At 37.7% G+C, this 15,116-nt stretch overlaps 1 protein-coding gene across 2 annotated transcripts in view; it reads right to left on the bottom strand.

Annotated features, from left to right (window-relative positions):
- Positions 1 to 15,116, bottom strand: part of Ctnnd2 (catenin delta 2) — an 894,554-nt gene that overhangs the window by 542,892 nt on the left and 336,546 nt on the right. For both annotated transcript variants that reach the window (XM_055618984.1, XM_055618985.1), the window contains exon 3: positions 9,888 to 10,000. In XM_055618984.1, coding sequence (XP_055474959.1) covers positions 9,888 to 10,000 — 113 coding nt within the window. The remainder of the gene's footprint in view (positions 1 to 9,887; positions 10,001 to 15,116) is intronic.

Below are 15,116 nucleotides of genomic sequence, written 5' to 3'. Positions count from 1 at the left end.
TACTAGCCTTATCAATCCCAAGGGTGTTGAGAACTTAGTCTCTGACACACTTGCGGCTGTTTCTTGCTTCCCTTGTGAAACACTGCTTGATTAGTTTGCTGTTGAATTCATTCCATTATAAATAACTTTTTGTTCTATTTCTCCCCTGAAAACTATATATAATATGATGTAATTCTTAATAAACTTGGTTGGCATAACATATAGCTTGTGCAAGACCTCCTGACCCCAGTTTTCCTATTTCCTTATTTTCTGATCCCCTGCTCTTTCCTTTCAGGAATCAGTCACTGAATAACAGCCTTCTTGCACAGTTCTGTATGCCAGTAGCTTGCTCAAGAAAAGGCAAATGTCCTTCTTATATTCAGCTGTTTACTAGTATCTTATATCATGAGGCACATGGTATGAGCAAGACTTCTATTCATTGGATAATTAAAATTGTCCTCATTCTTCCTCTTCTTGCTAGATGATATCACAACCTATGTTCATTCTTTCTATTTTACACTGCTCTTGGCACATACCAATATGGCAACAGGCAGAGTTCATCTTATTGAATAAAAGTTCCACAGAATGCCTTTAGTTTGCATAACCCCTCAAACATTTCATGGTATTCAAGGAACAGTAACAATTCTGAGGTTTAAGTAACAATATAATTTTATTAATTTTTTGTCTATTTCCACATTAATCTCATTGGTAAAAATATTTTTTGGTACTAGGTGGCTAGGAATTAAATGCATCTTATAAACAGCCCAACACTGAACTGAGAGGTCACTGGCACTAAGCAACAATCAATGTGAGAAGACCTACAGATTTCATATGGAAACTGAAGAGGCCATCCTCTAAACACAGGACTCCTAGTGGAGTGAGGGGACACCAACCCACCCACACAAACTCAGACCCAAAATTTACCATGCCTACAAAATGGGCAGGGATAAAGATAGAACAGAGATTGAGGGAATGGCCAACCAATGTCTGGCTCAACCTTAGACCCACCCCAGGGAAGACGGCCAACTCCTGACATGATTAATGATTACCCTGTTATGCTTGCAGATGGGAACCAAGCATAGCTATGCTGAGTGGCTTCACCGGATGCACCTACTGGAAACAGATACAGAGACCTTCATCCAAACATTGGTTGGAGAACAGGGAATCTTGTGGAAGAGTTAGGGGAAGGCTAGAAGAACCTAGAGGGGATAGGAGCTCCACAAGAAGACCAACAGAGCCAACCAACCAGGACCCAAGGGGGCCTGTGGAGACTAATGTCCCAACCAAAACCAGGCATGGACTGTACCTAGGCCCTCTACACAGATGTAACCAATGGGAATCTCAGTCTCCATATGGTTACCCTACTAGTGGGAACAGGGACTTTTTCTGACATGGACTGTGTTTCCTGCTTTTCAATCAGTTTCCTTTGGCAGCGCTATCTTGCCAGGCCATAGCGCAAGAAGATATGCTCAATCCTGATGCTGCTTGATATGCTGAGATAGTTAGATAGAGGGGCTCCCCTTCTCTGAGGAGTGGAGAGGGATGATAGGGGAAACAAGGAGGAAGGGTGGGACTGGGTGGAGAGGAGGGAGGGGGATATGAGCAGGATATAAAATGAATAAATAAAAATTAAAATAAAAAGATATCACCCAAAACAGCATAATATATCAATGTGCCTTGGCTATAACAACACACAGCTATCATATCTATAACTTTACCATAGTGTTCTTGGCCAGAAATTGCAAGTTAGAATTTGTCTTTATTTAACTTTATTTTTAGTTTGGAATAGCCATAATCTCCCAACAACTAAAAGTAAAACAACAAAAGCCATTTGTGTGTGTGTGTGTGTGAGAGAGAGAGAGAGAGAGAGAGAGAGAGAGAGAAAGAGACAGAGACAGAGAGACAGAGAGAGAGACAGAGAGAAACAGATTGAGAGACACAGAGACACGTCTTCTGCATGTGACATAAACTCTGTCATCTTGGATAGGTTAAGTAAGACTTTAAAACTGGTTCATATGTATCACATACTTTTCGAGTGCCAAAGTCAATAATTTTCTGTGTTTCTGCAAGTAATTCTTGTAATAGACCTAAAAGGTAAGCATTCTCCCAAATTCAAGTGATTATGAGACATTTAAAAAGACCTGCATGAAGTTAGTAATATGTAAAGCTGGCATTCAAATCCATAACTCATGAGTTTAAACTCCATAGTCTTCACCATCACCCTACAAGAACTCCTTAAATGAAAGCCAAGCATTTGTCAGACACTCATGATTTAACAGGCAATATGTGAGTCCCTAAAGACACAATTTAATTATTTACCTTAAATGAGGCATGTTAAAATGACAATGAGTTCTCAACAGGTGGACGCCATCATCTACACATTAGGGAAAGAAGGTTAATTGCTAAATTTTGAGAAAAGTCGGCAGTCAATTCCTTGGACAGATCTTTTCAATAAAATCTTGCTGAGAGCTACATTCTGAAATAAGTGTATAAGACTAAGCAACAATGTGTGGCAGTTTTTAAACCTCTTCAGTCCTTTAGGCACTAAACAAGCAGATGTTTGCAAAGACCGGGGCTTATGAATACCGCTGCACTGTCAACAAATTGCGCAATATCTTTGCTGCCTGCTGCTAACACAGCAGTCTCTTACATTTAAAATTCTGATAGTTTCTCCTGGATAAAAGAGAATTAGAATACATTCACACACGATGTAGTAAAACAAATCAAGGAGTCTTTGTTTGAAATGGTAAAGCTTCTAGCAGAAGTTAAGCATTATAGTATTGGTTTAAAGCATCAAATGTTTTAAAAAAAATTTATACTTTTGTAATTAATTTTTTTCAATTTATTAATTTTTTATTTATTACAATTTATTCACTTTGTATCCTGGCTGTAGTCCCCTCCCTAGTCCCCTCTCAATCCCATCCTCCCTCCCTCTTCTCCCATGCTCCTCCCCTAGTCCACTGATAGGGGAGGTCCTCCTCCCCTTCTATCTGACCATAGCCTATCTGCTCTCATCAGGACTGGCTTCATTGTCTTCTTCTGTGGCCTGGTGATGCTGCCCACACCTCAGGGGAAGGTGACCAAAGAGCACCTGAGCCATGAGTTCATGTCAGAGACTGAGCTGCCATAGGCTACATCTGTGCAGGGGTTCTAGGTTATCTCCATGCTGGGAGTAAACCCCATGGTGAAGAAAATATCAAGTCTTCTTCAGGGCATCCAGCCAAACCCCACCCAAAAAGTTTTAAAAATATTTTAAACAAACAATCTTTTTTCCATTCCTTTCCTATACCATTTGTCTAAATGGAGTTTCCGGAAACTCTCCACCTAACTCTGAAACCTTTGGCCATACTGAGTACTTCTGCATAACTTCCATGACCTGTTTCCAGAAAGAGGGTACTATCAGATTCCCCAAGGCTTATCTACCCACCTGTCTGGCCTAATGTGAGGTCTACAGATTCACTGAGAGACAATGCCTCAAAAATAAGGCGAAAAGAAATTGAGAAAGACAGCCAACAGGGAACTCCAGCGTCCACATGTGTTCCTGTGCAAGTGCATGTGCTCAGACTTGTAGGCAAAAAAGGAAGAACAACATTCTCTTTCTGAGTGCAGTAGACAGTGTGAATAAGGAGAGCCTGAACAAACCCAGAAACCTGACGTACAGGTGAGGAAATACCTACTAATCCTAAATCCTAAATGCAAATCTAGCTCTAAAGAGAACACTAGAAGGGAAACTTGAGCCTAAAGAGAAGGTTAACTACACCCAAGAGGACACGAGGAATAATGTTTACTGAATATTTACCCACAGGAGTCTAAACAAGAAAACAGATACAACAACAACAAAACATAGGAATTAATAAATATTGCTCAATAATAACTCTCACAATTAGTTGTCTCAATTCCCTAATATAAAGAGAAAGACTAACAGATTGGATTAGAAAACAGGATCCATCTTTCTGCTTCCTCCAATAAACATATACTACATCACTGAGAGGCATTGCCTTATGGTAGAAGGGTGGAAAAAGGCATCCCAAGCAAATGGACCCAAGAAACAAGCACGAGTAGCTATTTTACTGTCTGATAAATGAGACTTCAAACCAAAACAGATATATGGAAAAACAGGACATCCCCATTAAAGGACAAATTATACTTATACACAAAACACAAGAGTTCCCAAGTTCATAAAAGAAATAAAACTACAGATAAAATCACATCTTGAACCTCACACCATGTGTGCGTAACTTCAACACTCCACTTTCAACAACAGAGAGGTCATCCAACAAAAATAAAGGACAAATTCTGGAGTTAAATGACATCTTAACTCAAATGGACCTATCAGACATCTACAAAGAATTTCACCCAGACACTAAAAAATACACTTTTTCCTCAGAAGCCCACAATGCTTTTTCCCTCCAAACTAACCACATCTCTGTATACAAAGCAAGTCTCAACAGATACAAGAAAATTAAAATAATAACCTGCATCCTATCTGACCACCATGGATAAAAGGAAGGTTTCAACTAGAATAGAAATAGTAGAAAACACACAAATTCATGAAACCTAAATAACTACTACCAAATAAAACTTGGGTCAATACAGACATCAAGAAGGAAATTAAAACAAAACAAAACAAAACAAAAAAACAACAACTTTAGGACCAAATGAAAACATACTATAAAAAAAAATGGAAAACAACAGCTGGAGAGCTCTCATATGAATGGCAATGATACACTAGAAATCATAAAAAGAATAAGAAGAAACAACACACAAAGAGAGTCCAAGGGAGGAAAAATAAAACTCATGGGTGACATCAGTGAAATACATAGAGTCAATGAAACAAAATTGGTACTTTGTAAGGTGCCCTGTGTGAGTTTTCTTCCATTGTACCTTGTCACTTTCTGAGCATTTGGTCCAGATTGTGAACACAAACACTGTATTACCTGACACATATTTTTGTCCAGTGAAAGGAAGTTCAGTTTGTATAATCTGTGTTATAATCTGTGCTTAATAATTAAGCAAGAGGCTGCAATAAAAAGGTTTTCTGTACAATTGCTGAGAAAGAAAAACATGCATGGCTTAATAGTGATAACCTGTGAGGCTCCTTACTTACTTATATTCTTCCTTGCATCATTGTAACGATATAGAAAAACATTATCACAATTTTATATAATATGAATTCAAAGACACTAAAATTACATTCCCAGGCAAAGCTAGTCAATACTTAGAAGCACAGTAGTCTTGTGCTTAATTTTATTTGTATTGGGAGCTGAGGATTGAATCTTTAGGACCTCATGCAGGCTAGGCAAGAGATACTGCCACTGAGTCACAGCCCCAGCCAACAATGGTGAAACTTAGATATGATTTATGCAAGTAAAAACTCATCATTTCACATCTCTGAGAAAAACGTTACAAAGATAGAAACACACAAGAAAATCTCTTAGGCTAATTAAAAGTTTACAGATTTCAGTTCCCTCCCAATCAAAATGTTAAATTTCAAAATTCATTATAGTTCTCCTTCACCATCTGTTTTATGATAAAATATCTGTGAATAAAATTTTGTGAATTGATTATTTTTAGATGTAGAATACATACTAGTTCTTTGAAATGACATTTTTGAAAGAAGCTTGGCTTCAAAAATGGTAGAAAGGTTTAGACACATTATTCATGTAAAAATACCTAGTAATTATATGTGTTAAATTTTCAAACTTTTAATAACCCCCACAAAGTCTTGGAGAAGTTGACTATTGTCAATTTTAAATAATGTACTTAATATAGTACCTAGTTTTATAAACATGAATCTTAGTAAAATTATTAAATGGCCATGAAAAATATGTGAAGGAACCAGAACGTCACAGGAGAATACAAAATGGTCTCTCTATACATTTAATAATAATTACATCAGTAACATTTTATCTCACTTGTGAAATAATAAATCTCAGAAACGTATACAGAGAAATAATCTCAAGATAATTATCATCATTTTGGCAGCTGGATAGAAAAATGCAGAAAGTCAGCTAAAGAGCGTCTGTGCTCCCAAAGTGAAAATGGATAGAACAGATAGGGAGAGTTCTTTACGAAATGACTCAAGACACCAGGAGATATTGTGTCATAGCATGTTAGCACACGTATTTGGGGAATAAACATATCAGGGTTCAAAAATTAGTATACAGCTTTTGTATCTGAGAAAATATTTTTCAATGTCTTCATCTACAAAATGAAAAATTAAAACTTAACTCATAGGATCATTAGAGTACATTGCATGATTATGTGAACCACAGTGTTATGTCTGTTCTATGGAAAATACTCAGTAAATACTATATTTAATAATTTTAAAATTATTACTGTTATAATTTTAAAGTGGTTATCAACTTCTTCAGATCAGAAAAATCTACAAACCTAGAACTTACATAAGTCTACATTTAACAATCCAACTAGACCTAAACTTAAACATCTTAGCAAATAGTTTTCATAAAATGTAACTGAATGAGCAGTGAGAATATATGTTCTTATTTGAAAATGTCAGGTATTTTTCATATATTGTAATTATATACTACACACATAATGGTGTTATATACTGTTATACAAATATAGTCATGACAAGCATATAGAGTTCTGTGTCACTTAGCCACAGGTATGTACACTCTAAGAAGTGCATAGTGAGATGAGTTTGATTATAGTATAAACAGCACTATCTGAGATGCTCACATCACAAGGTTGTATAATGCTATGGCATTGCTGTCATGTATGTGGCTCACTGTTGACCCAAAAGGCTATCTGCTGTGTTTGATGACATTATATGCAAATATATAGTCTAAAGAAAAGTTAGCCTAAGATATAGTCTGTACTTTGCTGGATGGGAATGTTTATACGTGGGAAGACGGATGGTGCTGCTGAAGCAATAAGAGCACAGCAGAAATGTAACCAGAGTTCTGCACATTCTTATACCAGTCACACATTCAGCACAGATGAGATCGTTACTATACACGGCCAGGGCCTGTGTAGACACTAAAGGTCTGCCTTGGTAGAACTACCGATGGACCAGTGGAGGCAAGAAGATGGATAGATACCTACTTCTACTGGTTGCAAAGACCACTCAACTCAATGTAATTGAGAAGGAGGCAGAAGCTTTAATTTGATTCATGTTTGTTACTGTGCAGAGATGATTCTAGATGACTCTATGTAGTAACCTTAGACTCTAGCCCAGATGAGAGAGAACCAGAGAGCTGCCAATGGGGAAAACAAGGATTAAATAAACACATGCTGCCCTGTTCACCAACTGTGCCCTTAAAGTTTCTGGACAAGAAAAAGTTGATAGGAAACCTATGCAGAATTTTGATGTGTTAGACCCAGAATGATTCTGGAATAGTCTTCCTAACTTAGGTAGAGTTAAGAAAAAAAAATGATAAGAAATCTTAAATGAATAATTTTAGGATTGAAATAAAATGAGCATAAGGGATATGAAGTAAAAAATGAAATAACATGAAAAATATTCATTGAAAAACATGAAATTAGGAATGTTTGGGAAAGGCACTTTTGTCCAAAATTTACACTAAAAACAAACAGAAACTTCACAGTATGTCTACTGTTCTTGTATTTTCTTATAAAAGTAAAGCATGTGATCTAAAATACTTTAAAAAGGATTACTGCAAATGCGACCCGTGACATCAAGTCAAAAAGCATGTTTTCTCACTTAGAGAAATGTATACACCCGTGTTGGAGGAGTACTATTTTATACTTTTCCACAATGATTATTCCCGAGAATGAGAATAGGAACTGGGACAATGTCATTCAAAATTGAGAATGTGAACTGACAGGTAAATAGACTGAAAATGAAATGTCAGAATCCCAAACAAAACAGGTCAATATAGCGGTGCACAGAGTCCTATGAAATCAGACTCATTAGCCTCTTAGAGAATGCTCTTAAAGGGACTGGAGTCCAAAGTCCCTCAGATACTATAGCCTTGTAGTGAGATGAACACACACTTATTCTTCTCTTCACTATTGACTCAATTTCAAACAGTCTTACAAACCAAATCAGATGCAGCACACTAATTCTTTCCTTCTTCATCCTGTGTTGGTTAGTTGAGATGCTTAGATATTTCTGTGATGAGTTTCAGAGACCATGGAAATACTGGTGAGAAGCTACAGGCACCACAGCTTAATGCTTAGTGTTCGCTGTCAGACTGCATGTAGGACTACCTAGTAAAGCATGAGAGTTTTTGAAAAGAGGGTTTTATTAAAGAGGGAAAAAAATAGGGTATCACAGTCCCATGCGCTAGCATCCCAAACTGAATACAAAGGGAAATGGGAGGAGGGCAGCAGGGTGCCCACGCTCATTTCTGTCTACCTGTAGTTACATATAGCCTCCTAATTCCCCCTTACCTTTTCCTTCGAGGATTGTTGATGGACTCAACTTAACCCTTCGAAACTGTAGGCCTCATACAGATTCTCTCTTCTCTTTATTTTTATTAATTACAGTTTATTCACTTCGTATCCCCCCTGTACCTCCCTCCCTCCTCCCCTTCCAATCCCACCTTCCCTCTTTCCTACCCGTGTCCCTCTCCCAGTCCACTGAAAAGGGAGGTCCTCCTCCCCTTCCATATGATGCTAGTCTATCAGGTCTCATCAGGAGTGAGGACAGGAGCTTCACAAGGACAGTGACATATCCTAAAAGTCTGGGCACAGGGGTCTTTTCTGAAATTGATACTCCAGCCAAGAACCGCTCATGGAGATGGCCTGGAACCCCTGCACAGAGGTGGCCTATGGCAGTTCAGTATGCAAGTGGCCTCCATAGTAATGGGGACAGGGACTATCTCTGACAGGAACTGATTGGCCTGCTCTTTGATCACCTCCCCCTGAGGGGGGGAGCAGCCTTAGCAGGACACTATATGTTTTAATTCTCACCTTGAAGGGGGGAATAAAGAGCTAACCAAACTCATAATGGAGCTGTCAGAACAAAGTGTCTAGAGAGCTTAAGAACGGAACCTCTGCCACATTCCCACCCGTGACAGACTGTGGTGCTGGCTCTCACCACTGGACTGTGAAAGCAGCGATACAATAAAAAATGCACTGGGCGGGTAAGTCTACAGGTGAGTCAGAGCCCTGTGGGTGGAAGGAGCCTTGGTTCTTATTACATGGTATGGAAGAGAAAAAGCCTCTCTACAGCCTCCCTGCCTCCATCTGTTAATGGTTAACCAACATACTGCTAATGTCAGAGAGATGCCAGAATCTGTTTGCCATGATGGTACTGTTTCCTTGGACAAGAAATCTTCCTGAAGCTGTAAAGTACCCCAAAATACAGAATCAAACACACAGCAGAGAAATAAACTGTTTCAGAACAGAAAGGCAAACCTTACACATGGTCCCAAGGAGGTCAATTTATTTTTTAATCAAGTGACCATAAAAATGTTGTATAAGATATAAATTTCATGCTAACTAAGTGACCACTTTCAGCCAGGAATTAATAAATATTCTTGCACACACAGCTGCTACTACAGGAGTACTTTTTAACAACATCATACAATAGCAAACAATTTGGATTGTACCAAAATATTCATCTTAGTAACCAGAAGTTTTGTATCATTTGGGGAAGAAGAACACCTGATATTTGACATCTTATGATTCTCAACAAGTTGACCTCAGTAGAAACCTCTCTTTGTGTAAAATTATGAAATTTGCATTCAAGACAAGTATTAATTTTGTTAAGAAGAGGTTCAAGGCAAAGCAACGACAAATCAGGCTACTCTGGACACCTTTTGAACATCTTAAATCCCAATTCAGGTCACTTACAATTTCTTTCCCACATCTTACTGCATGTCCAAATTCCAGGGCTAGATTTAAAAGGAAACAAACACAACTCCACCCAGTGTCCACTCAAAGTAAATATAACACAGGGAGCGCAAAGCATGTACCTGATGCTGCTCATGCTGCCCGTCTCCGAGCCAAGCTTGCATCGCTCCAGCTGGCTGGCCACGATCTGGCGTTCAGCCTCCAGCTCTCGGGTCAGCCTTTCAAACTGTAATTCCTGAAAGAAGCACAGCAAAAAGATGAATGGTAGCATCTAAATGAAGTACAAAGCTTAGAACCAAGATGACAGGATGATAGATGGGGTAAGTAAGACTTTTCAAGGTGTCAACTTTCAGAAACAGAGGGTACTGCTGTAGAATCCTAAGGAAAGGGCTTCAAGTTAGACAGATGTTGTTTCCAAGACACTGATATGAGTTGCTTATTACCTGTTTAATTGTCTTTAAAATGGACTGAAATTTTCATTTCCCAAGTTGGAAGTGAGAAGTGAGACATGTAGCTAAAGCACTTTTGTCACTTAGTTAACATCTTATCCCGTTGTTTAAAAAGTAACATTAGAAGTCATGTATTTAAAAAATGTCAACAGTTATTATTTTACAATTTCATATTTAGCTATTTCAGAAATTAAATTATCTGCACAATTATATTTTGTGAATGAGAAAAGAAAAATATTATTGCAACCTAAAAATAGGGTAAAGATGAATTTTTTGAAAGGTAAAGGCTCTTAAAGTTTAGTGGGTTTGTCTTACCAAAATAAACAACTCTCTTAATAGTTACCTTGAGACACTTTTGGATGAGGTTTATATATATATTTGATATATTAGATACATAGATACATATATATATATATCTACATATAATTACAGTTTATTCACTTTGTATTCCCGCTGCAAGCCCCTTTTCCCTTCCCAAACCCACCCTTGCTCCCTCCCTCTTCTCCTCCCATGCCTCTCCCCAATCCTACCAATTGAAGTGGTCTTCCTCTCCTTCTATCTGACCCTACCATATCAGGTCTCATCAGGACTGGCTGCACTATCTTCCTCTGTGGCCTGGTAAGGCTGCACCCCTCTACTCCCTTCATGGGGAGTTGATCAAAGATCCAGCCACTGAGTTCATGTCAGAAACAATCCCTCTTTCCCTTACTAGGAAACACACTTGGAGACTGAGATGCCATGAGCTACATCTGTGCAGGGGTTCTAGGTTATCTCCATGCATGGTTCTTGGTTGGAGTATCAGTCTCACAAAAGACCCCTGTGCCTAGAAATTTTGGATCTGTTGATGTCCTTGTGGAACTCCTGCCCCCTACAAGTCTTTCATCTCTCCCTTTTTTCATAAGGTTCCCTGCACTCTTCCCAAAGTTTGGCTATGAATCTCAGCATCTGCTTCGATACCCTGCTGGATAGAGTCTTTCAGACCCGTTTGCCTTTCTGAATGATGATTGAGCATTTTACCCAGGGTACTCCTTCTTCTTAGCTTCTTTAGGTTTCTTTAATATGTTTATTCTATATTATATGTCTCATCCACTTATAAGTGAGTATATATCATATGTGTCTTTCTGCTTTGAGAATAACTAACTCAGGATGATCTTTCCTAGTTCCCACCATTTGCCTGAAATTTTCATGATTTCCTTGTTTTTAATTGCTGAGTAGTAGTTCATTGTGTAAATGTACCACAATTTCTGTATGCATTTCTCAGTTGAGGGACATCTGGGTTGTTTCCAGGTTCTGGCTCATATGAATAGAGCTACTACAAACATGCTTGAGCAAATATCCTTGTTGTATACTTGAGCATCTTTTGGGCATATGCCTAAGAATTGTATAGCTAGATCTTGAGGTAGTGCTATTCCCAATTTTCTGCGAATGTGTCAGACTGATTTCCAAAGTAGTTGTACAAGTTTGCACTCCCACCAACAATGGAGGAGGGTTCCCCTTTCTCCACATTCTCTCCAACATGTGTTGTCACTTGAGTTTTTAATCTTAGCCATTATGATGGGTGTAAGGTGAAATCTCAGGGTTGTTCTGAATTGCATTTTTCTGATGACTAAGGACACTGAGCATTTCTTTAAGTGTTTCTATGCCATTCAATATTGCTCTGTTGAGAATTATCTGTTTAGCTTTGTATCCCATGCCCTCTGTCAGATATAGGGTTGGTGAAGATCCTTTCCCAGTCTGTAAGCTGTCATTTTGTTCTGATAACAGTGTTCTTTGCTTTACAGAAGCTTTTAAGTTTCATGAGTTCCATTTATTGATTGTTGATCTTAGAGCCTGTGCTGTTGGTGTTCTGTGCAGGAAGTTGTCTTCTGTGCCAATGAGTTCAAGGCTCTTCCCCGCTTTTTCTTCTAACAGATTTAGTGTGTCTGGTTTTATGTCAAGTTCTTTGATCCACTTAGACTTTAGTTTTGTGCACGGTGATAATTATGTATTTATTGGCATTCTTCTGCATGTAGACATCAGTTAGACCAGCACCATTTGTTGAAGTTGCTATCTTTTTTCCATGGTATGGTTTTGGCATCTTTGTCAAAAATCAGGTGTCCACAGTATGTGGGTTTATTTCTAGGTCTTCTATTTGATTCCATTGATCTGTCATTCTGTTTCTATACCAGTACCATGCAGTTTTTATTACTGTTGCCATTGCTCTATAGTACAGCTTGAGATCAGGGATGGATATATCTCCAGAAAATGGATGAGGGTTTTTATACCAGAGGTTGTGATGTTTTTTTTTAATTTTATTTTAAAAAACACTGCCCATATAAGTGGAAATTTTTGTTTAAACATTGACATTATTTGGAGGATTAAAGTACAAGACACTCTGAAATGAGACCTCTCTTCTTATCAGAGTGGTAAAACTGAGGACTCATGCTGATCAAGTTCAGTCTTTCCTTCTATATATTCTGAAAGACATTAACTACTTCTGAAAAAACTAAACATGAAGATTCCTGTTGGATAAATTTCAGAGCTATAGCCTTGCCTCCTCTCTAATGACCTTTTTTTTTTTTTTTTTTTTTTTGGAAGTTTCTTCTTGCAGAAATATCTAATTTCTCATTTCCGGTATTTAAATAATATCGTGTCTTAAATCTTTCCATGCTATGGAAAACAAAATCATCCTTTTGTATTGAACACAGCTTTAAAACAATGAAGTTTAAGACCATACAGGGTTCTTCCCAGCCAGATGTAAACCTAGGATTTTTGTTTAAATTGTTGTATTTCATTCTCTCCACAGAAAATGAATTTGATAACATAGTACAACAGTCTAATCCACAATTCAAAATCAAGTGACACACCCAGGACACACAGCTTGCTGGCAGATGCTCACATAGTATGCTTTCTTCATGCTAGTCTATTGGTCAGGAACAATGTGAGACAGTTAATGGTCAGGAGATATGGGAGACGATTGGCAGCAAGGACTGATAGGAGATAGTCAACAGTATCTTTGCCAAGAGTTATGGAAACAGTCAGTGGTCAGGAGTGACCACAGATAGTCAATACTCCAGCAAAGAGAGACTGTCAATTGTTGGGAGTGATAGGAAATGCCATCATGGTTGCAAGCGACAGAAGACAGCCAACAGTCAAGAGTGATGGGAGACCATATATGGTCAGGATATAGTGATGGATTTTAATTTGAACACAGCCTTATGAACAGATAATAAGAATTTCCAGCAGTTTACATCCCTCTGAATAAACACAGCATCCTCCTTTCTGAAAAACATCCTGAATATTTCTTACATTATAAGTTTTTTAAAGAAGTATATATTAAAAACTTACAAGATCCAAATACATCTTTATTTTGCACACATTTTTAATTTAAAGTTTATATTTTTGAGAATCTCACCATGAATACTGTATTTACATCATTTCCACTCCTCTTTCTCTTTTCCAATTCCAATCACAACCTCCTACTCTCTCTCAAACTACTGACCTCTTCTTTAATCATTATTGTTAAATGCATATGTATGTAAATAATCTGCTGAGTATAATAGGGTTACTCAATTCTATGTATGTTTATGGCTGACCTATGTCATCCTTGGCTTCTGCCCAAAGAATTTAATATCTTACTACAAAAATAATTGCTCATCATGTTCACTGCTGCTGTATTTACAATAACTAGCAAATGGAAACAACCTAAATGTCCTACAATGGATAAATGGATGAGGAAGATGCAGTACATGAACATGGTGAAATCCTATTCCAATGTAAGGAAAAGAATGACCTCATTTTTAAAAGTATTTTTCCATAGTACCTCTCATTTATACTGTTTCTAACCAAAATTTTATAAAAGTCTTCATTTGCTTTAACTTTATAGCATTATAGATCAGGTATTTTTCTCTCTGCCTTCAAGATACTTTTCTCCTCCTATGATTCTGTGAAACTTGATAATGTTCCTTGGATAAACTTTTACTTGGAATTCACTGAGCTGCTCAGATTTGTAAATTGTTAAGTTCCATCATATATAAAAAATTATCTTTACAAATGTTCTTCTCTGCATACTTTCTTTCAATGAAAATGCAATATGTTACTTGGAACTGACCCTTTTGCATGTTTTCTGTTTTTGTACTCAATTGTTCAATATTTTGTTAATTCTGTCCAAAGTATTTTATCCCAGACTCTGATAAATAAAAATTCCAATAGCTTTTTCATGGGGGACATTCAAGTGAGCTTCTCATTAGCATGGAGGGATAACTTGTGTCACTATTGCGATGTCTGAGTTTCTTACTTACACCATTCTGTGTCAGGGCCAGCTGATGGACGCCTCTTGCTAATGTGGATCCCAGACTGAGCTCCTCTTTACTCATACTGACATTTGAACACTGAAAGGTCTTGCATTTTCCTTTTTGGGTTCTGTATACCTTCATATTGCTACCAGTTCTCTTCTGAGTTACTATGATGTCACTAAAAGGTAATTTGATTCTTTGAATACTTTCCTTTAAGATTTGTTGAGAAAACAGAGCATTTGCCCTAGTGCCAATTATCCCTCAAGTCTTTCAGAACTCTATTCAGTACTGTATGAACAGAGAGGATACTTAGCTCTACTTGAAGAGGCTGGATTGTATTTTCATCTCCAATGAACACCAGAAACCAATTCCTCTTGTGCCTTCAGAGTGTTCTTTCCCTGTTCTTTGACGACTTCTGTACACAGATTCCCTTCTCCAATCTATGCTAATAAGAGACTGTGCCCCTAAGGAAAACCCTTCTCATAGATGAGCCTGGGAATTTCAGTGGCATTTATGTACCCGTTTTCCCACAACTGTTTTTGTCTTCTGTATTATACACAGTAATTTCCTCTCTTTCCCCAAGAAAATGGTTTGAATAGCTGTCCTTCTGAGGAAGGCTATTTTAGCT

This window comes from Psammomys obesus, unplaced genomic scaffold, assembly GCF_907164565.1.
Source record: "Psammomys obesus unplaced genomic scaffold, mPsaObe1.curated_primary_1811, whole genome shotgun sequence".
NCBI lineage: Eukaryota > Metazoa > Chordata > Mammalia > Rodentia > Muridae > Psammomys > Psammomys obesus.
Note: the sequence above shows the minus strand (reverse complement) of the source record. Positions and strands in the feature narration are given on the sequence as shown.